This window comes from Podarcis cretensis (genome assembly GCF_951804945.1).
Source record: "Podarcis cretensis genome assembly, chromosome: 7".
NCBI lineage: Eukaryota > Metazoa > Chordata > Lepidosauria > Squamata > Lacertidae > Podarcis > Podarcis cretensis.
In genome coordinates, this window is record NC_137176.1 from 54950888 (window position 1) to 54972501 (window position 21614).

General features: G+C 44.0%; 2 protein-coding genes across 3 annotated transcripts in view; one reads left to right on the forward strand and one right to left on the reverse strand.

Moving 5' to 3' along the window:
- LOC307219868 (DGAT1/2-independent enzyme synthesizing storage lipids-like) overlaps positions 1-21614 on the reverse strand; it is a 142966-nt gene that overhangs the window by 41760 nt on the left and 79592 nt on the right. The window lies entirely within an intron of this gene.
- On the forward strand, positions 10073-20343 carry LOC307219865 (DGAT1/2-independent enzyme synthesizing storage lipids-like). The gene is made up of 7 exons (XM_079983385.1): positions 10073-10249; positions 11721-12096; positions 13935-14099; positions 17268-17458; positions 17724-17784; positions 18259-18398; positions 18999-20343. Exons 2-7 carry the CDS (start codon positions 11817-11819, stop codon positions 19101-19103), a joined length of 942 nt encoding a protein of 313 aa, XP_079839511.1. The 5' UTR covers positions 10073-10249; positions 11721-11816; the 3' UTR covers positions 19104-20343.

A 21614-nucleotide genomic window follows, 5' to 3' on the forward strand; every position in this document is an offset into this window, starting at 1 on the left:
TCAATCATCACAGCAAGAGACAATGGCATTGCTCCAACTAGTGGCGTAGTGTGGGGGCGCAGGGGGGGCCAGCCGCACCAGGCACAACATCTGGGGGTTAGAGTTAGGGGGTGCAAATCCACGGGTTAGGGGGCGCAAATTATTTGCCTTGCCCCGGGTGCTGACAACCCACGCTATGCCACTGGCTCCAACTAAGATCCTCTCCACTCCCTTCCTACCAACAGCACTTTTCCTTACAGTGGCCACCGGCGGCTAATTGTCTCTGAGTCCTTTGCTCTTGCACTTTCAACAAACGCCGGGTTCTGGGAGAAGGGGGGGCAGAAATACTCTCCAGTGATAACATCTCAGCTGGCTGCTCTGTCTCTGTCTCCTCACCATGGCATATCTTTCTAAACATATCTGTAACTTGCCTTGGAATGCCCCAAAATTTGCTATCAGCCTCAGTTTCTTGCTGGTTATTCATCTTCTTGTAAAAACAGAGCAAAAATGAGGAAGCACATAGAACCAAATACACTATTCTCAATAATGGATAAAGCAAATCAGAAGCATAAATAACCACCCTGGGTGATCCACTGAGCTCAGGTATTGCTGTGAGTCGTGAAGGCCGCTCCCTGCAAGGCCCTTTCCACCTGGCCTAGGGGGTGGGGCCCAGACTCACCAGCTCTACTAAAGCGGTCCCTGGTGAGACCAGAGGGACACTGCCTGATGACAAACCCTAACTATTGGATTATTTTGCCCCATCTTTTAGTGCCTGCCAAAGAGCTGTGTCATGCTTATGATAATGTTTTATTCTTTTGTTAGTTAGTTATGCTGTTTTAAATGTGCATTTTATATTTTACCTCACGTAGCAGTGGTTTTTTAAAAAAATGTTTAAGTTTTGTTTTTTGTTAACTTATTTTGTGGAGCGTGTATTCTGTAGTTGACCTCCTTTGTAATGTTTTATTTTGAAATCTTTGGGATAATATTGTTTGTGTTTTTTTTAGTTAATTATGTTCCTTTGACTGTATACTCTATATTTGACTTTCTTCAGATTGTCTTATTGATGTTTTAATGTGTTTTAAACTGCTTTTGAGATTTTTCTTAAAATATAAAGTGGTATAGAAATGAAATAAATAATTAGATAATCTAATAATTAAATAAATGGTACTACTATCGCAAACAAAAGTGGGCCTAAAAAGGTTGATGAGGGCGTTCTCAGGATACTGCCAAAGAGAACACCTGGCTGTGAATTGCAAGAAGTCAAACTAAAGAAAACTAAATTTTCAAGAAATTATAGGACCCATAGGTGGTATGTGAATAATCTGTTGATCGAACAAGTTAAAGTCTTTAAATACCTTTGTCCTATTTTTCAGTCAGCAGGGTAGTGGAGAGCACATCAGAAATATGCAAAGGAAAAAGCATCTCAAAGCGCCAAAATTCTGACAGGCTTTTTACATACAAAAGGTGGCAATCGTATACCATCAGCACTGTTTAAAGCTAAACCCCTGGCACAGTTATTGTATGGGCTCAGATTTGGACAGGCCCTCACCTTGGATCTACAGAAGCTGTTCAACCTAATTTCCTAAGGCAATTTTTTTCTGTTCCATCCTGTGTTCCAAGTGCTTCGTTGCACTTAGAGGCTAGTCTCCCCTCAGTTGAATTACAGGTTTGGTGTAGGACATTTAATTATTGGCTTTGCCTAAATTTAAACCCCACTGGTCTACTACCCTTAGTATTGCAAGATTGTCATGAGAGTGCTTGGACTATAATTGTCAAACAAAAGCTTTATTTTTCTGGTTTATCATCACAACAGTTATTAACACTGGGCTTCAGTAAAGTTCAAATCCCTGCGGCGGGGTGCACTCCCGTCGTTCGGTCCCAGCGCCTGCCAACCTAGCAGTTCGAAAGCACCTCCGGCTGCAAGTAGATAAATAGGGACCGCTTACCAGCGGGAAGGTAAACGGCGTTCCATGTGCTGCGCTGGCTTGCCAGATGCAGCTTGTCACGCTGGCCACGTGACCCGGAAGTGTCTGCGGACAGCGCTGGCTCCCGGCCTATAGAGTGAGATGAGCACACAACCCTAGAGTCTGGCAAGACTGGCCTGAACGGGCAGGGGTACCTTTACCTTTATCTCAGTAAAGTAAATAATTAAATTAGACAGCACCTAATTGAGCGACAGAATAATTTGGCCACAATAAGGCAATTTTGTCCATGGTATGATTATTTTCTACCTAGTCATTTTGACACTTGGGCACCCTATTTGCAAAATTTAACAATTCCAAAATACAGACGTGCTTTCACTTTCACAAGCTTGAATAAACTGCCTTCAGCTGTACTTGAGGGTCAATTTCAGAAAATTCCACTCGAAAAACAATGATGTCCATGTGGAGATGGCACTATTGAGTCAGTGGCTCATGAGCTTCTGGTTGCACTCTTTATAAAGATTTGAGGAGTGAGGGTATTACCCCTCTTCTATTGTCCATGCTGGGTTCCTCAACCATTGCTACTGTGTTCTTTCATCCAGCGGATCAAGATAACCAGGTGGCAGCAAAATCTGCAATGTTTTTAGTGGGGGCAATTAGAATAAGATCTATTATTTGATTATTTGATTATTGATCTAAACCTCCATAATGTATTTCGTATAGTTAAGTTTTTACCTCTATCTTCAGTACATTTTCTTTTATTGTATTCCTATGGCTAGTGGCTGATGCAAATAAAGATTCTTCAGATCAACTTCTCAGGCTTTATGAGGATTTATAAAGGGGTGCTGCATCATCACTCCAAATGTCACCAGGAAATGATCTATCTGACAATGGGCTCAGCACAAACCCCGCTATCGATGCATTTCTGTTCTGCCTTCCCACTCCCTTGCAGAAACCTGAACCAGGGTATGCCCTGCCTAGGTAAAGGTAAAGGGACCCCTGACCATTAGGTCCAGTCGTGGCCGACTCTGGAGTTACGGCGCTCATCTCACTTTATTGGCCGAGGGAGCCGGGTGGCCAGCATGACTAAGCCGCTTCTGGTGAACCAGAGCAGTGCACGGAAACGCTGTTTACCTTTCCACCTGAGCAGTACCTATTTATCTACTTGCACTTTGAAGTCCTTTTGAACTGCCATGTTGGCAGGAGCTGGAACCGGGCAACAGGAGCTCACCCCGTCGTGGGGATTCGAACCACCGACCTTCTGATCAGCAAGTCCTAGGCTCTGTGGTTTAAACCACAGCGCCACCCGCATCCATACCCTGCCTAATGGGCCTCTAATTTACTGAGACAGTCTCATGGTTGCCACAGAAGCCATGATTCCTGAGCTGCCCCAGGACCTATAGGGTTTATGATCAAGAGCCATGAGTTACTTCCCTCCCTTGAGACAGTGAATTCTCAAACTTTTTGTGAAAGTGAGCAGAGAGGGAGAGATTTCTTGGCATTGATAGGAGATTGAGAATTGGAGGGATTGACTTCCGGGTTAGCGCCATCGGCAATGGCGGTGTTCCTCTGACTGAGAGGAACCCGCTCCGTGGAATTTGGGTCGTGCCGCCGCGGCGAAGGCGGAGACCCTTTAAAAATCCCAGGCGGAGGAAGCCTGGGAACGTGGGATTCAGCTGACACCAGGAGCGCCCCCCCTACCCGCAGGGAAACCCCTTTTTTGGGGTTCCGAAGTGACGTGGGGTGAGCGGCGTGGTGTTTTGAATCGACCGCTATTTTTTACGGAGTGAAGCCGCGTAGCCCTTGCCGGAGAGCGCTGACTTTTTCCTGTGGACAATTGGATTTCAAACAACAACCCATGAGTAGAACGGAAATTGGACTTTTAAAGTACTTTTAAATTGGTACTGATTGGGGAAGGTCTAAACAGGAAGTCCACCTCCCCTTTCTGTAAATAAACTGAAGCAAAGAACTTGTTAACTAAGGTTGTGGAGAGTCTTACCTAAAGGATTAAAACTCCACTGATTGAAATTACTATCAATACTCTTTTTGGAAGCAGGGAAGCCTGCAGGAGAAGGTCAAAATTGGGGAATTGAAGCGCCACTTCCCTAAACCCGGGAGCGGTCTGCGAGAGCCTGTGGAGGGTGAAGAGATAAATTTGACAGCTAGCTGTCAAGATACAAAAGAAGGACTTTGTTGCTATTGTCAGTTTCTGTGTTTCTGTGTTTAAAAAGAAGGAAGGCAATTGCTACAATTTTACGTTTGGGACTTTTGGGACTGTGCTAGAAGGAGTGTAAATGGAAACTGTGTCCCTCTAAAGGGAGTTTTGGGATAGTGTTGCAAGGATGCAGCTGGGAAATTGATTTTAAAGATAAAGTCTCTGAGAAACTAGCTGTGACCTTGGACATTTCAAGGATGGCGGATGAGAAGGAAGTCGCGTCTGAACTGTATAGGACATTTTATCTGCTGGGAAAGCTGCAAGAACGGATAAACGTCATGGCTACAAATGTTGAAATTTTGGGAACAAAAGTGGGCATCAGTAAAGAAGTAGACAAGACAGGAATCTCTTTTAACTAAACAAATTGAAGAACCAGAGAAGGAGAAAGTTGCTGTTGTTAAAGTGATGCATGGGGGAGTCGTAACCCTACAGAGGCAAATGGTGGATTACAACTTCAGGCCTTATACGTTTGCAACTAGAAGAAGCCAGTTTTTGGAGATGAAAGCCTGGCTTGGTTTGTAAAATGAAAGATGGCGAGATCACCCTATGTGGGGATCAAATAACTTTTGGGATTTGAATCTGAGTCAGGTGGAGATTGGTGCCTCTGGGGCCTTTGGATTTGTCAGAAGTGTGAAACAAGATTTGGAACATTCTATGGGCCCTACCTTTAACTATGGAAGTCTGGCAGACTCGCTAAGAAGGAATTTGACTACCGTTGGGTTGGAGCTCCCCCAAGATTTGTTCTTTAACACCAAAGACTATCAAAAAGATCAGCAGAGGGGACATGAAAGAGAGTTAAGAGCCTCGGACTTAAGATCTCCGGGTTGATGGACTTTTGGAGAACTGTTGGCGGGGGCCGAGACCGGGGAGGGGAGATGGTGAAAGAAAAATTGAGAATTTAAAGTGTATATATTGTGATATTTAAAAAAAAAAAAATTTTTCTTTTAATGAGAGATGGGAAAATCGTGGAATGGAATCTTTGTGACCCTAGGGGAAATGTCTTAAGAGAATAATTTCAGATATATAAGTTTTAAGGAGAAATAAGATTAAATAAAGTAAAAGTGGATGGTTAATAGGCGAATGAGAGAATGGAAAATTACAGTATATTAAGATAAGTTATAAAGATAAAAATAAAGATGAAGGATTTGCTGAAATATCTATTTGAATTAGAATACAAAGAGGGGAGGTGTGAGGAGGTCAAGGAGATAAGTTAAGAAAGGGAGTTATATTAAGGTTTAACTTGTTCTTTTGTCGTTTTTTGATTGTATTTTTTTCTTTTTAGCTGTTTTTGCTTTTTTATTTCTTTTATTTTTATTTTTTTTCTTGGATGTGTTTTGTTTTTCTATTCTGTGTTCCTTTTTGTAACCTTTTAAAACTTGAATAAATATTATTTGGGGGAAAAAGAGAGAATTGGAGGGATTGTTCTGTGGTATTACGGCAGTGGATAAAGGTGTAGTGTAACTTGACTTTGTTTGAAATGTATAGCACAGGATAGTACGCACCCCGGAAATGATCTCTTTCAGCTTCTGCCTTCTGGAAGAAGGTATAGGGTTATAAAGGCCAGGACTAGCCGTCTGAGAAAGAGTTTCTATGCAAATGCAATTCTGGTTCTAAACGCAGCATAAGGGGTATCTATAGTATATGTAATGGTTATAAAGGGTTACTTGTGCGTAAGTTGCCATTACTTTCGGCTAGATTGCCCGGCTAACCATGCCTCGGCTGACAGCCCTTCACTCCGTGGCCGTTCAGTTGCTTGCAGAATCCGTCAGTGGGCGTTTCTTGAACCTCTTCCAGCATAAAAGTTGTTTGACGCCAAGTCTCCGCCTACTTTCCCTGTGCGGAACTCTCCTGCGCAAGGAAGGATTGGGCAGAGGTGTGCCCGTGCTCTCTCCACTAGTCTCGGGCGAAGAGTCTTGGAGACCCCTCTCCGAATCCTCCATCTCCCTCCCTTCTCTACGGGTGTTGCACTGAATTCCTTCCCCTCTGCTGGTCCCCTCTCCTGCATCGCTCGGGACCCTTGCCTCCACCTCTCGCTTCGATGTCAGTTCCCTGACAGTATAGTCTATTTTAAAATGGGGTTTTAGAGTTTTTAGGGGGTTTTGAATGTTTTATGTAGTTTTTATGTAGTTTTATGTAGTTTTGTGGTAGTTTCATGTAGTTTTTATGTAGTTTTTCAAATTTCATTGTTCTGCATGGGACAATGACAATGACCGCTCCCCACTTAAAACGGGGGGCGCCCTTTGCGTGGACGCGTGCAGCCCTGGATCTGGAGTGGCCCCATCAGCATAGGCTTTGCCTTCCCTCAGGTGGGATACCTGGAGGTCCCCGCCTACCCCAGTGAGTTGTCCAATCCCACCTGGGGGAAGCGTTGCCAGGGAAACCAGGCCAGGTAGGGGGAGGGATTACCTGCCCACACAATAGAGGGTGGATCTTAATTGGTAATCCTCACTTGGCTCCAGAGCTTCTCCAGGAAGGACGTCACTGGACTTCCTTGCTCCAAAAGGTAAGCCTGGGGCCTTTGCCCCCCCCACTACAGGGATCCCAAGGGATAGCGGGGGGGGGTAATGGACTTCAGGATACCCTTTCAAAAGGGGATCCTTTTCCCTAGGTGGGCTCTGATGCCCCGGGGTGTTGGGTGGTGGAACGGGGGCCCCTCTAGCTGCCCCCCGTCCCTGCGGGGGTGTGTGGGCCACGGGGGGGGGGGAAGGCAACGCCATGTGCGGCCCTTTTCAAATTTCATTGTTCTGCATGGGACAATGACAATAAAGATATTGTAATCATAATCGTAATCATTATGAATAGATTGCGGACTTCCGTTTTTTGATGCCATGGTGAACAATGGTTCTCACCATAGCAGACCAAGGGCATGCAGCCGATTAAGGATAATTTGAGAATAATTATCATTGCAACCCCCCCCCCCCCAGGTCGGGGGGAGCGCTCTCACTCGCAGATCGCCCAGTAGCTGCCTCCCACTCCTACGGAATGCCCTGCATGCATTGGAAACTCTCCAACGTGGTCCCCATGCACAGAGATTCTTCTGTTTTTTAAGATATATCCGAATTCAGAATTGAGAAGCAGGCATGTTCTGGAAGAAGGAGACAAGTTAACCTGCTGCTGAATGAATCAGCCATCGAATGCCAAGTTAACCTGCTGCTGAATGAATCAGCCACTGAGTGCCAAGGTCTCGATCTGGAGAAGATTTTAATCATAATTGGATTGGTATGTGGTAGAGAGAAGCCTTTGTTTTCTCTTTATAGATTCACCATGCTTTTTTTATAATATGGCATCTCTTCACCAAAGCAAAAAATTAGTTACTAATGGATTGCCATTATTAATGGATTGCAAGAGGGAATCAGTCAGAACTTTATAATGCTTATGGATTAATTCAAAGAATGAAACTGCATGGAACATATTGGGATGTTCTGTGGCAATACCCTCCCATGGAGGATTCTAACTTTGATTTATTATGGTGTTGATGAGATCTCAGTTTGTTATCAGATGGGAAAGTATTGAAAGAAAATGCTGGAAGTCTGCCCAGATTAATGGCCAGATGCCAGACCACTTTCGGTTTTGAGAAAAGCAAGGTGGTGAAAGGTCACTACGCAATAAAACTGAGTCCTTGGAGCAGGGGGGAAATGCTGGAAATGATTGATTGCAACAAGAAAGGAAGGTTGAACATTTTTTAAAAAAAATTCCACACAGAAAGTTACCAGATATAAACTCCTCTTGCAGATTAAAGGATATGGAACAGTTAAATACGAATGAAAGTCAACACATCAGTGGCTGATAAAATAAAGGATCAACATAGGAATTGTATTATTTGGGTTAAACTGGATTGAAGCAGCAAAAAGGAATCAACATCTCCTAAAAAATCTCCTAAAATCAGAACATGGGAACTCAACCAAAATGTTTAATTTAAATTTGACAATTGGCTTTTTAAATTGAATTATGATTTAGTATTGTATTAATGTGGTCTATATTGGATTGTTATTAATGAAAAATTATTAAAAATTATTATATTAAAAAATGCAATGTATTTTTGTGGACTGCTGCAGGCTATGGTGGATGATGGGGATTGGTCGCCCTGAGTGACCCGATTGCTCCAAATAGGCAGGAAGGGAGCTTGGGCAAAGCACCTTCTCTAAAAAAGCCCACAAGGGAAATTCTGGTTCCGAAGGGTCCAGTGGTGTCGGAGAACGCTCCCTAGGAGTCTCCAAAGCTCTGAAGGGAGCCACAGAAGCTCCAATATTGAACGCAGAGACACTGTGCAATCAAGACCTCTCAGCAAAACGCCTCAAGTGCCACCAATAAAGCAGCAATTTCTCTATAAAGTAAAAAGAAATCAGACCAATTTGGGCAATTTTATATATATTTGGACACACCAGGGAGGTAAAGAGTAGCCCCCCCCCTCCGTCATGGCATAAAATCTGGAGGGACTAAGAGAAGAATAAATGACATACCCCTTCCACCCCATTGTAAATTGATAATAATGCTACCTCTGAACTTTTGATCAGCTTTAACCCAGTGATTTCTGTGATCTCTTTAAACATACTTTGCCAAAAAAAAATTGCACATATTTACACCCCGACCCCATTTGAACATAATTCCGTTTCCTGGCATCCCCTCCAACATAACACCGAATATTCCTCGTTTATTTGATTTAATCTGACTGGTGTTAAATACCATCTCTAAAAAATTTATAATAATTTTATTTCATTCTTATGGACAGCCTTTTCAACGTAGACTGAAATTAGTGGAGCTCCATTTTCAAGACTGAAATTAGTGGAGCTCCAACCGGGGCTTTTGTTGAACCAGTAAATCTTAAATAATTAACGGCCAGAGTCATCTCGTGGGGCGGGGGGGAGACCCAAGCCTTGCATTCTTGATCCCCCTTTTCTACTTATATTTTATAAATTTCACTGATTTCCCCTTTTATAACTGTATTTTCTTCTTTATCGCCTCTTTTTATAGAGCAGTCTCTATCCTCCTACATTATCTGTTCACAGACCAGAAATGCTACAACACATGGCTCTTGACCATAAAACCTCTAGGTCCTGGTCTCCATGGCAACCATGAGACCATCTCAGTAAATTAAAGGCCCAACACATAAGACAGAACATACCCTAGTTCAGGTCTCTCCAAGGGAATGGGAAGGCAGAAATCCATTCGTAGGGAAGTTTGTGCTGAGCCCATTGAGAAGGATAATTCGATGGTGAAATTCGGAGTGATGATGCAGTGCCCTTCTATAAGGCTGGGGGGTCTATTAAGGTGGTCTGTTCCCAGAGACTTATGGTATATGGTGGATTCCTGAATACTTCTGTCGAAGTCTTGCTATAGAATTGGGAATTAAGGTAGGCACTTGACAGGTTGGCTCTCAAGTGTCATCCTCAACACTCTCAAGTGCCTTCCTCAACACTAAAGCAAACAGGGCTCCCTCATATTCTCAGGAGTGTCAGGCAATGAAGTAGAACAATGCCTGGAAGGGACTCAACAGCTTGCAAGGCAACATCTCACTCTGGAAAGCCTGTGGTTTTTATCTGCCTTTTAGAAGACAGGAGGGCCTGGCTTCCTGTGGTCCAAGGGGTCACAAAGAGTCAGACACGACTAAACAACAAAGTGGTTTTAATGAGTTTTAATCAGCTTTAACTCTTATTCAAGTGATTCATGAAGTGACTTGTGAAGATAGGATACATGTGCTTTTATGTTTTCTGGTTCTGTTTGGCTTTTACAAGCCATGGCTATTTGTTCTTAATGATTCTATGACTGAATCGCAGACAGAGTACTTCGACTACAATTCCTACCTTTATTCCTTAGTCAAGAACTGATTTTCTGTGATGTAATATGTTATTGTACATTATAAATGTTCTTGTAGGTGTGACTCCATACTGATGTATGATTACAAATGGACACGACTTCCCAGAAGCAGCCTCCTCAAGCCTTCTCTCTTTTTCACAATGCTTGGTTTGTTCATACAGATGGCACACCCACCACAGTCTCTTTAAACCTCTACATAAAGGGACGTGTCTCCATAGTGGTGGAAATTAGCCTACGAAAAAGTAGAGCACCAGACAAGACTTCTGCTGCTCTCAGAGAGAGGTGACCAACGTGAAGGCAATTTAGGCTTACCAGGAATGTAAGTAAAAGGTTTTGTTCATAGAAACATAAAGTGTAGAGTTGGAAGGGGCCCAACGGGTTGTCTAGTCAACCCCCTGCAATCTCAACAAATGATACTTGCTTAGTTTTGCAAATGTGCTAGTAGTTGTGTTATTTGTCAGTTCCTGTGCAGGGATCAGCAGAGAGAGAGAGAGAGAAATGCTGTCTTGTCTATGTGTGTGTGTAAAAACCAGTTGTACGAAAATCTTAGCCTGTTTCCACATTGTCAACTTAAAACACAACTAGGATGTTTACTACTTGTGGAGATGAAATTAAGCACTTACAGCTTTTCAGATATTATAACACTGAGAAGCAGAAATTAAATTCTTCCCTATAACACAGCTATTATTGGAATCAAAACAGCTGTGGTATAAAGCCTGCATACCCTTATCAATTTAGTCTCTTTTCCCATACTTTTCTGTTGAAAGATGTAGTGAAGAGAGAGTAAAATAAAAAATATGCAATTCAACTATGTAAGGGTCTGTTTTCAGATGACTTAGTAATTTGTAAACAAAAATGCACTGGTTGTGTATTGTGGCATGGTCCCCAATAACCCAACCGGAAAGAAGTTCTAGAGGCAGTGAAAACAGGGTTTGGCCATCGGCATCTGTTCTTATCTGGCAGCAGTGCTGCTATTCCACTTCACATCCCCAGAAAGAGGCACTTTGCAGTGAATTCCAAAATGCTGCCACCCATCAGCTCACTATTTCCCCCACCCTCCCTCTTGTTCGGTGTTGTGTTCGCTCCACATAATTTGAGTCAAGTGGATAGCCTCAGTACAAAAAACAACTGTGTAGCAGAGATCACTTTTACTTTGGGGACACAAAGACACACACTGTCTCTGCTACAAGAAGTCTTCACTCTCTGAGCCCAGAGAGCATTTTGACGTATAAAGTTTTTGCTGAGGAAAAGTGCACACAGAAAGTGCAAAGTCCACTTGCTCCAAAAAGTCCTGCAACTGCCAGAGTTCCCTCTGTGTAGACATCTTGCAATGTGTCTAACTTCCTTCAGATAAGCTCTTCACAAATCCGACACATTTTCCCCAGATCATTCCAACAGTATCCATGTCTCCAATGCCCCACAACAGTGAATGCTGAAACTTGAGTTCTTTATCTATCCTGGGGTATGTGTTAGTTTGCCCAGCAACACAAAGAAGACAGTCACAAGATGCATGCAGCTGCACTTTTAGGAGGCGGGGAACCATTTCTGCTGACCCAAAGAGAAGTGACCCTTTCTCACTTTCCTTAATACTTCAGCAGTGGACTGAAACCACCTTGCTTTACAAGAAATAAATGGAGTCATACACTTGGCATTTTGTATCTACTTGTATCTACTGGGCAAGTTACAGTGGGGGAAACTGGGAAAATATTAAATAGCAGGAGAATTCATGTAATCATGAATGCTTCTGGAATGGCAATTCAAACTGATATACGGCATTTTCTGTTTTCCAGGTAAACAGTGGGGGGAAATACCATCAAAACCAAAGAAGGTTTAACTGGATTTCTTTCCTTCCTCGGCATACACGTGGGGCTTCATATCAGGAAACCATGAGCTGCTTTACTCAAATGCTGGGAAACTGGATTAGTTTTCCTTACTTGGAAGAATACCTGAGCTTAGGGGCTTATTATTGGTGGTTGCGTATGCTTCTGATTTTGCCTTGTTCAATCGTTATAATGACGTATTTGTTTGTCTGTGCAATCTCATTTTTGCTATATGTCTACAAGAAGAGGAATAACCAGCAAGAAACTGATTTTGATACCAAATGTTGGGAAAAGCCAAAGGAAGTTACGGCTCAAGTTTTAGATATATTTGGAAAGATATGGCATGGTGAGTAAATGTTTCTTTCATACCAATAATTCAGCTACTATACTTTCATAGGACTGAGCATCAGAATTTCAGACTTGAGGCCCTGGAACAATAGTTACCACTACTGGTTTTTACCATGTGGTGGGTACACAGCAAATTTAATGAGTATATCATCGTGCGGTGAGACTTTGAGGGTGCAATTTTCTTCAGCATGGTAAATCACTAGGTAACCCTGAAGCATAAACTCTGGACACAAACCATGGAATTTGGCAGCACAGGATGTGGTGATGTGGTGATGGCTGCTAATTTGGATGGACACTGCGTGAAAGAGGATGATGGAATACAGAGAGCTTTGGCTTGATCAAGAGGATCCATCTTATGTTCCCATTGCATCCCAGAGTGTAATGTTACTTTAGATGTTGGAGCATAAATCAGAAACACATTACTAAAACCAAGCTTGGGTCATAAGGATGAAACCCTCTGGCTACTTAGGACATGGTCAAGGGTGCATCCGTCTAGGAAACTTTTTTCTCACATTGTATAAAGTGATTCAGAGAATGGCCTGAAGATGCCTGAAATTAGAGCTCTTAGGGATGGGGAAAGAATGTGCAACACTCTGCACAGAAGGGTAATACTGTTCTTCAAATAAAAAAGGCTCAGGAAAATATAGTATTATAACCCATATGAAAGTCAGGGGCATCTTAACCATTGGCACTAGGGGTGCATGGCACCCGGGCGCTGGGCTCACAGGGGTGCCAGGCTGAGAGTCCAGGGCTGAGCGTTGGAGTCTAGGGAAGAGCTGCCGACAGCCCGTCGGAGTTCGTCTTCTGCAGGCGGCTCTTCCCCGGACTCCAACGCTCGATCCCAAACTCGCACCAACCTGCCCGCAGCAGAAGAGCCTGTCGGCTCTTGCCCCAGCTGCATGGCAGCTAACTGTTTCAGTGCCATGCACGGAGCACCATGTAATGTTGTGGGTGTGGTACGATGCATCCTGTTGCATGTGCCGAGCTGTGGGTTCCTTTGCTGGCTTTTCCGCTGTTGTCACACTCTCCCAGCATCGCTCAACGTGATGTGCCAGCACAGAACAATGGGGAATGCTAGCGGCAGGAGAGGAACATCTCTGGACGGGATCCGCCGCACACCAACAGCACCGATGGCAGCAACAAGTCCCGACAAATAAGAGCGCATGGATCCCAGCCGAAACAGTTAGCCACCATGCAGCGAGGTGTGTGGAGGCAGCGGGTGGACAGCACAGAAACTGTGTCACCGAACATTTTGTTCCTCCCTAGCATGGAACCCACACCCACCTTCGTACGCCCCTGTGCGTTGGGCGCTGGAACCCCTGTTAGTTGGAACTGTGAGTCACTGCATCTGCAACCATTCTAAATGTAGACAACTATCTCCTTTAAAAAAGTCAACAACTTTGGGGTCCCCCGTTAAGAAACGTTCGACAACTCTGGGCAACCTAGGGGTGCCTGGTGGATCTTTGCACCCCGACACCGCATATGCTTAAGATGGCCCTGATGGGAATTTCAAGGAGATTGAAACAGCAAGTCACAGTTTTAGCGCACTCAAAGACTAGGCAATTTTTCCCCCCACCTGCGCCCAAAATTAAGCAAGGAACGAAGATTCCAACAGACGAGAAATATCATTTATTATGTGAGCACAACAGAGAAAGTTCTGGCCCATGTGGATGACAACCTAGTATCCAGAATGCTGCAACATATAGGAGAGCTTTTTAACTGATCTTAAATTTCAGTTTTCTGAACCACAGTGTTTTCTTCCAATAAAAGATTGCAATATTCCATTTATTTTTCAACAAAATAACATTTATTTATTGCATTTTATATCATTTCCAGGTTATGAAGTTTTTGGCATGGAACATCTCCCTAAAGGACCAGTGCTTATTATCTATTATCACGCAGTTTGTACTATTGACTATTTCTTCCTTATCGCTAGACTTTTCAAGGAGACAGGGAGAGAGAGTTTTTCAATATGTGATCGTGCCATATATCGGTTTCCAGGTAAGTTATTAAATTTAACTCATGCTTTTTTTCTTAAAATATGTGAAATATGATATAAAATAAAGCTATAAGATATAAAACAATGCTATAAAATATAAAACAGTGTATCAGGCAAGTAGGTGAAAAACAACACATGAAATATCAGCAAGTGTTCTCACAAGAAAGGAAGTTGGAAACTGCAGGCTTGCTTTTAGCCATTTACAACATCAACCTCTTCTCCCAATAATTTTCCAACGCCCCCCAAACCCGTGCAGAGCTTCTAGTTACTAAAAGGACATACAGAAACATGATTCATTGCAAAAAACAGCAACACATCCTTGAGGCTTGGTCCACTCTTCGTTCAGCTGTAGAGAGGCATGACTCCCGCTCCTTTTGGTGCTTAGTTAGGCCTTCGGCACCACTCAATTCAGCTATCCTGATTTCCGCTGACGAATGGATTGCTTATTATTCAGCCAGTTTCGCTTCTCCAAATCATCTTACAGATCACCTTCAATCCCCGTTGGACCTCTGTTCCTGTTCTCTTAGTTCCACCTCCTCAGTAAATTTTACCTCAACCCGCATCTTCAACATCATAATGTCCATGCGTAGGAATAAGGCCCCCGGCCCAGACATGGTCCCGTTGGACCTTTTCCTGACTGATCCTCTTTGGTGGAGTGAACAGCTGACTCCTGTATTCACCGCTATCTCCTCCGCCTTAGACATCCCCGACTCCTGGAGAGAAGCTACAATAGTTCCGATTTTCAAAGGCGGCCAGCCAAACATCCCTAGGAACTATCGCCCCATCAGCTTACTATCTATTCCGGGGAAAATATTTGCCGCTGTCTTACTGGAAGAACTTCTTTCATGGGTCCATGAGAGAAACATTCTACCGCCAGAACAGATTGGCTTCCGGAAGTCAGCATCAACCATGGACCACTGTCTAACTCTTTATCACCTTGCCAGTAAATACACTGCACCAAGGCAAGGCCACCTGTTTGCCGCTTTCATGGACCTGGAGGCCGCCTTTGATTCCATTCCTAGGCAGAGATTATGGTCCAAACTTGCCCATTTGGGAATTGATCCGCACCTCCTTTCCCTAATTATTTCCCTTTATTCAAACACCACAGCTCGCGTTCGAATTGGTCCCAACGGCTACCTTACCACTCCATTCCCAACGGCCAGGGGCGTCCGACAAGGTTGTCTCTTGGCCCCTTTACTGTTTAATCTTTATCTTCATGATGCCCTTTCCCCTTTGAAGCTAGCAACTAAGTACCCTCCTCACTTAGCAGGCCACCCCGTTGCTTCCCTTTTCTATGCGGATGATGCCGTCATCTTATCCAGAACAGCTGCGGACCTAGCAAATGCAGTTAATGCATTTATCGCCTATTGTAAGGCAGAAGCTCTTAATATTAATTATAAAAAATCGAAAGTTCTCCACTTCACTCGTTCCCGCAAACTCAAGCTGGAGCCGCTTAAGATCACAGGTGGCTACTTAGAAAAGGTAAAAGCCTTTAAATATCTAGGCTTAATATTTACTTATAATCTCTCCTGGACCACCCATCTACAATCTGCCTCTCTTGCTGCAACCACGACCTCTAATGCCATTGTCCGATTTTATCACCAGAAGGGCGGCAAACACCTTCCAGCAGCAATTCAAATGTTTAATGCCAAAGTTGTCCCTAAACTATTATATGGCTGCGAAGTATGGACTACAGCAATATCAGGTAACTTGGATCGCCCACTTCACATGTTTCTGAGATCTCTTTCCGGCGTCCCAAGATGTGTCTCAGGTGCAACCCTACGACTTGAGTTCGCCCAGCCCTCAATTGTAAAACGAGCATGGAGTCGAGCCATTTCCTACAGCTCCCACCTACTACCATCGGATGCACTTAGCTCCCACCTACTACCATCGGATGCACTCTTCTCCCAATAATGTTTCAGGCACCATATTTGAATCAGGCAATGTTTCCAATACAGCATGTCAACCTGGGTCTTTTGGCCCTTGATCACAGATTGTAGGAAAACCTGACCTGACCTCAAAACAGCTATGAGAGTGCTGCTTCTTCTTCTTCTTCTTCTTCTTCTACTACTTCTTTTACTCTAGTAATTGCAAGACAATTCCTGTGCTTCCATGCAGAAATTTCATGCTTTCTTGTACAACTTGTCTACGTTCTTCCTCAGGGATCTAAGAACTGAAGGAATCTGGATAATTTGACATCTGCTTTCTATGCTGTAACTGCAGGCTCTCATATAATAATTGCTGCTGACTTTAATACAAGAATACGACAAGGTTTGGGAAACTGCATCTCTAAGTTGTTGTTTTCCTCAAGTACAAAGAGTTTTGCAAAGTTCAGTCATTAGTAAAGATGGCTATTCATTACTGGAAAGAACAACGCAAAGTATGGGATTCTGCTTGGGAGCATCTGCACTAGCAGACCACCTGTGCAAAATCCTCTGTGGCAGCTGGGATGGGGTGGGAGCTAATGGCCAATCAAGCACAGCTTTTATGCCCCCATGTGACACTGCAATCAAACACATGTGGCACCCTTGCTGTAGTGTTCATGGCCCTCCACTGCCACTCCCCCCACATCATCTTCCTCTGATGACACCACAGAAAGGTCATGAAAGGAAGAAAGGAAGGAAGGAAGGAAGGAAGGGAGGGAGGGAGGGAGGGAGGGAGCCCAAAGTGTGCTCTTTGGAGGTATTCCACTGGTTAATTGATGCAGCATATACTCTCCACCCATATATCTGTGGATGAATCTCTGCTGTTTTCCACCAGCAAAGCCTCCTTTGTGCCATGTGTGTATCTCTCTCTGTGTGTATATATACTATATCCAAAAGCTCTGCAGCCTAAAGGGATTGAAGTTTTGGGTGGTGCAGCAAGCACTATGGACTGTATTTTTATCATAATGCAAACTTGAATGTACTACAAACTTGACTTGAGGAACACATGTCTAAAAAGGTGGCCACCTCAGCACTCAACCCCACTCAATGTGCTTTCCAAAAAAAGCCTACTGTTAGAACATCTGAGCAAAAGAGGAATTAGCAGAAAGTCCCCCTCCATGAAATCCTAATTGAAATGCATTGGCAGAGAGCTATGCTTGTGATCCATAATAGTGCAATATCTTTGGAACAATGACACTTGTATTGTATCCACACTCTTCTTCTATTTGGGTATTATTTTGTCAGGGTGGAAGACGGTCTTAGATGCGGCCGGGGTGAAAGATTTCAGTAAAGCTGAATGTGTGGAAATTTTGAAGAAAGGCCATTCACTGGGCATTTCCCCTGGCGGAGGTAGAGAAGGAAACTTCAGTACTGACTACAACATAATGTGGGGTAACCGCACAGGTTTTGCTCGGATAGCTTTGGAGGCAAAAGTGGTGAGTGATCTTTGTGCAATTTGCATTGCCTTCAGGATTATCCTAGATAAGACGTAATCTGTTGATATCCTTGATCTAGCATCCTAAGTAGTTGAGGATGGCAAATCCCCTCTTGAAGTCAATTACATCAGGCTTGTCGTTGCAATACCAGATGCGGAGCATTATTCCTAGTCCTTAACCAAAATAAAGGTGGAGCTGGTGGAGTGAAGAAATTCTCCAGTTCTCAGCTACCTTTTGATTTTGATTTTTGATTTTATTCTTTTAGCCCATCATACCTATATTTACACAAAACATTTGTGAAGCATACAGGAACATTGGAAAGTCAAGTGAGTATCAAGAAATCTGCTTTCAGGCAATAAACATTTTATAATAATATACATTTTTTTTAGAAACAGAATATCTTTTTACTACTTTCTAGTAGAGTTTATTAAGTGTACAATGATCTGCAAAGGTTGTACTGCCTGTCTCAGGACTGAGTGAACATGCCCTTGCTTAGTTTTTTATTAGATTTAAAAGATAGCTATAATCTATAACAGTGGTAGGAACCCCAACATGGAGGGGAACTGAGCAGGAAAAAAACCATATTCTGCAGTCTATTTTACAACTTATGACCTTGATTTTTAAAGAGCAGAGAAGAGCTGACAGAATATGCTGCTTTTTCTTTTCCAAAGGACTCATACTATTTAACGCTTCCTCTCTGGGATGGATTGACTGGAACTGCTAAAAACTCAGAATGCCAACTAATTTCAAATTTGATATGGGATCGCTTTCTTACAGACTCTTTTCCCTTTCATACATAGGGCTGACAAGATGGTTTTATGAGAAAACACGGCTTCTCTACCTTCCCGGATATGGGCCATTTCCAGTGAAACTGAGGACATATATTGGAGAACCCATCCCATATGATCCAAATATAACAGCTGCAGAGCTGGCTGAAAAAGTAAGCTAACTCTACACCTGGAAGTAAAAAAGCAGGATTCCCACCCCCACCCCCTTGTTGGTTTCTCTTTTTCAGTTCTATAAAATGGTTTCTGCCTACTGACTTGCTCATTCTATATGACCAGAGATATAGACTCCATTCTACTCTACTATTTTTACCCATGCCCTGGTGTGCTGTTTTCAGGCATGGAACCAGGAGGTGACTGTTTTTCTCATTAGCCCTGTCAGCCATTGCCATTCTAAGAGAACGAGGGAGGTGTTCATAGTGAGTTCAGGCACCTCTTTTTCTGGAAAAATAGCACTGAGCATAGTGAAATATAACTCAATAGCATTTCTGCAGTTTTCCTCACATAGCTGGAGGTAACAACCATGCAGGAAAACTAATACGTACCAGGCAGCCCAAGGCACTTATGTTTGGTTGTATCTCTGCCATTCTCATACAGTGCTCTTGGTAAAAAAAATCTGTAACTGAAAAAAATGGGATTCTTTATTCTAATGGTTCTGATCCCTTTAGCATTTCCTCACAGATATGAATAACTGTGAATATCCATTTTGCAATATATTGATATAACACAATATTCCTTTGTTCTTCTTTCAACAGACAAAGACTGCAATTGAAAATCTTCGGGATAAACACCAAAAAAGGCCAGGAAATATATTAAGAGCTATTTCAGAACGATTTGATAAGCATTACAAAGCTGACTAGTCCATATAGTGTATGTCCAAACAGTGTAATGTTTATGATCATGCATCTGTAATAGAAAACTTTAATTATTATGTAATTAAAGCTAAGTTAAGATACACAGAATTGTGCTGGATTGTATATTAATTATTGTGAAGGGTCATTAGCTCATTAGCTCAGCCCTTGGTGTACATGCTGAAGGGCCTAAGTGCCTTCTTGTCCTATCCTGCAAAACTCCCAGAATCCCCCTTTTGGAGACTTACACTGGTAGCAACAGAATCAAAGAGTGTAACAGGAAGGTGAGTATTTAATTGAACCTTGAAATAATGCTATATCTGAAAAAGTAATGTCTACAAATCTTCTGTATCAAAACAGTGACACTTCTTTTATGTTTATAAAAGGCTGTTCCAAGATCTGAGCCCTGTAAAACCTCTCCTCCATCCGGAGGGGAGGGATTGTGAGCGGGAGACGATTCCCGTGTCACGCAGGGGGCATTCTGCCCCTTGCCCTCTCATCATCGCTGGCGCACCTCGCCTCCCAGTTGGGCACCCAATCAGGGGCCACCGCAGGGGCATGGTTTAGCCAGCTCTCCCCACCATTGCGCTTCAGATTTTCCACGAGTCAAGTGTTCCTGCTCGTCGTCGTCTTGTTTGAGCCAAGCACGTGGAAGAGTTACAAAGTCGGAAGTTCCTGTTCCGATTCTGGAGTTGTGAGGTTTGGAGGAAGGGGTCCAGTGATTTTACCTGCATTTGTACTCTTATTTCACCTTAGTAATTTTTGTGGGGCATCTGGAGGGGTCCTGGCTGTTGTTTTGCTTTAGTTAGAGTGAGGTCTCGGGTGGCTGCGGGTCACTCCAGCACTGCCGACAGCACTGTTCTCCCAGCCTCCTCACCAATCCGGCGAGCCTCTTGGGCTCAGGTGGCGGTTAGGCATTGGAATGTGATGTTGGTGTATGGAAGGGCAAGGTGTGGCCATCGCCTACCCCTTCGCTTATGAGTATTCCGTTAAAGGAATCCGGCGGTCGTGGATCCTGTCCGATGCCCTGTGTGGCGGGGGGCCATGGCACGACCCTCGGTGACATCAGGGGAGAGCTTATAGTTGTATTTGCATCAACAGGCTCCCCCTACTGGTGGTTAACCCCTCATCAGACTCACCCCTCTCCGAGTGGGTGCAGTCAAATTTGCTGTGGTCCAATGCCTAAGCCAATACCTTCTCACATGCTGTAATCAATAAAGTTGTGGCCTTTTCTTGCCCATTAACCTAATATACTGTCTCCATGTGTCTTCATTACCCAAGCGGGGATCGGGTCCTCGAATCACAACACAAATCTTTCTGCAAAAGCTCTTGTGTATGCTCATTGAGTCTCAGGACTTGGACAGCATAATGACGATACTAAAACACTCACTTGCTGAACAAGAACATGGAATACATGGAGTAGGCTTTGTTGCGTGGCGAGTCACCTTCCCCCAAGTGAAATGAAGACACTGGACACATTATATAAGGTTAATGGGCATAAAAATACCTGGCATGGGGACCAGGACGGGTTATCCACCAGCCGTGGGAGTCCTGTTGAAGTATGCCAACTAGGATCCCACGGGTGTCACCGCTCGGGGGCGTGCCGGAGGCCCTTACCTCCCTAGGTTTCAGACAGGGCAACGCCCCCCGGAGTCCTCTACCTGACTACCCTTTTCATTGGGGGAAGGTGATGGCGCTTCCTCCCCCCTTCATTTGCATAACAATTAACCCCTGCCAATGCCTAACCGCCAATACCGAAAAAGTTGTGACGTTTGCTACGAGGTAGGCGAAAAAACCAAAAGGCTGGAAGTGCGCCAAGTTGGAAAAATTGCTACCAGGCCCCTGCAGCGACAAACCGGAGTCCATAGCAAGGTCAAAGCATGCTAAGCCTAAAGGGTGGGTGGATGGGAAAACCGGGCAGCTGGAACGGGGCAAAGAGGGCGGTCCCCGGACGTACCTGGCCTTAAATGGGCTAGGCCACACCTCCCCTGCCCGCCGATTGGCAGGCAGGGTCGTGGACACGCCCGGGGATTCCCTCTTCTCGCGGGGGATAAAACCAGCCCCCTCGTGTGTGGGAGGGGGTGGCCCACAACCCCCCCTCCTCTTGAGCTCGGAAGTGGTTCTATCAAAATCGATCTTGTGAAGCTCTTGTCAAAAGTCCCTACCGGCATTAATGAACGACTTTCAACTCTTTGAATAAAACTCACCAAAAACCAACAGGCCTCTGCAGTACACAGAGTTATCCCAAGGGGTCAACAAAGCAGCTGTGGCTGGCAGGTCCTGGTCAAGGGCCCAGGAACTCAGAGGCCTGTTCGTCTAGCACCCATTAGCTGGCTTTCTCCCAATAGGATGCATGTGGAGGAAGGCATGAGGCCCATCTGCTCTCGAAAAGGAGTGATTCAGCTTCAAGCGGGTTGGCATAGATGACCCTTGTGGTTCACCCCAACTCTATTATTCTATGATTCCTATGAGGCATCCCAAAACAAATCTATATGAATGTTTACTACCTATCATTTTCTG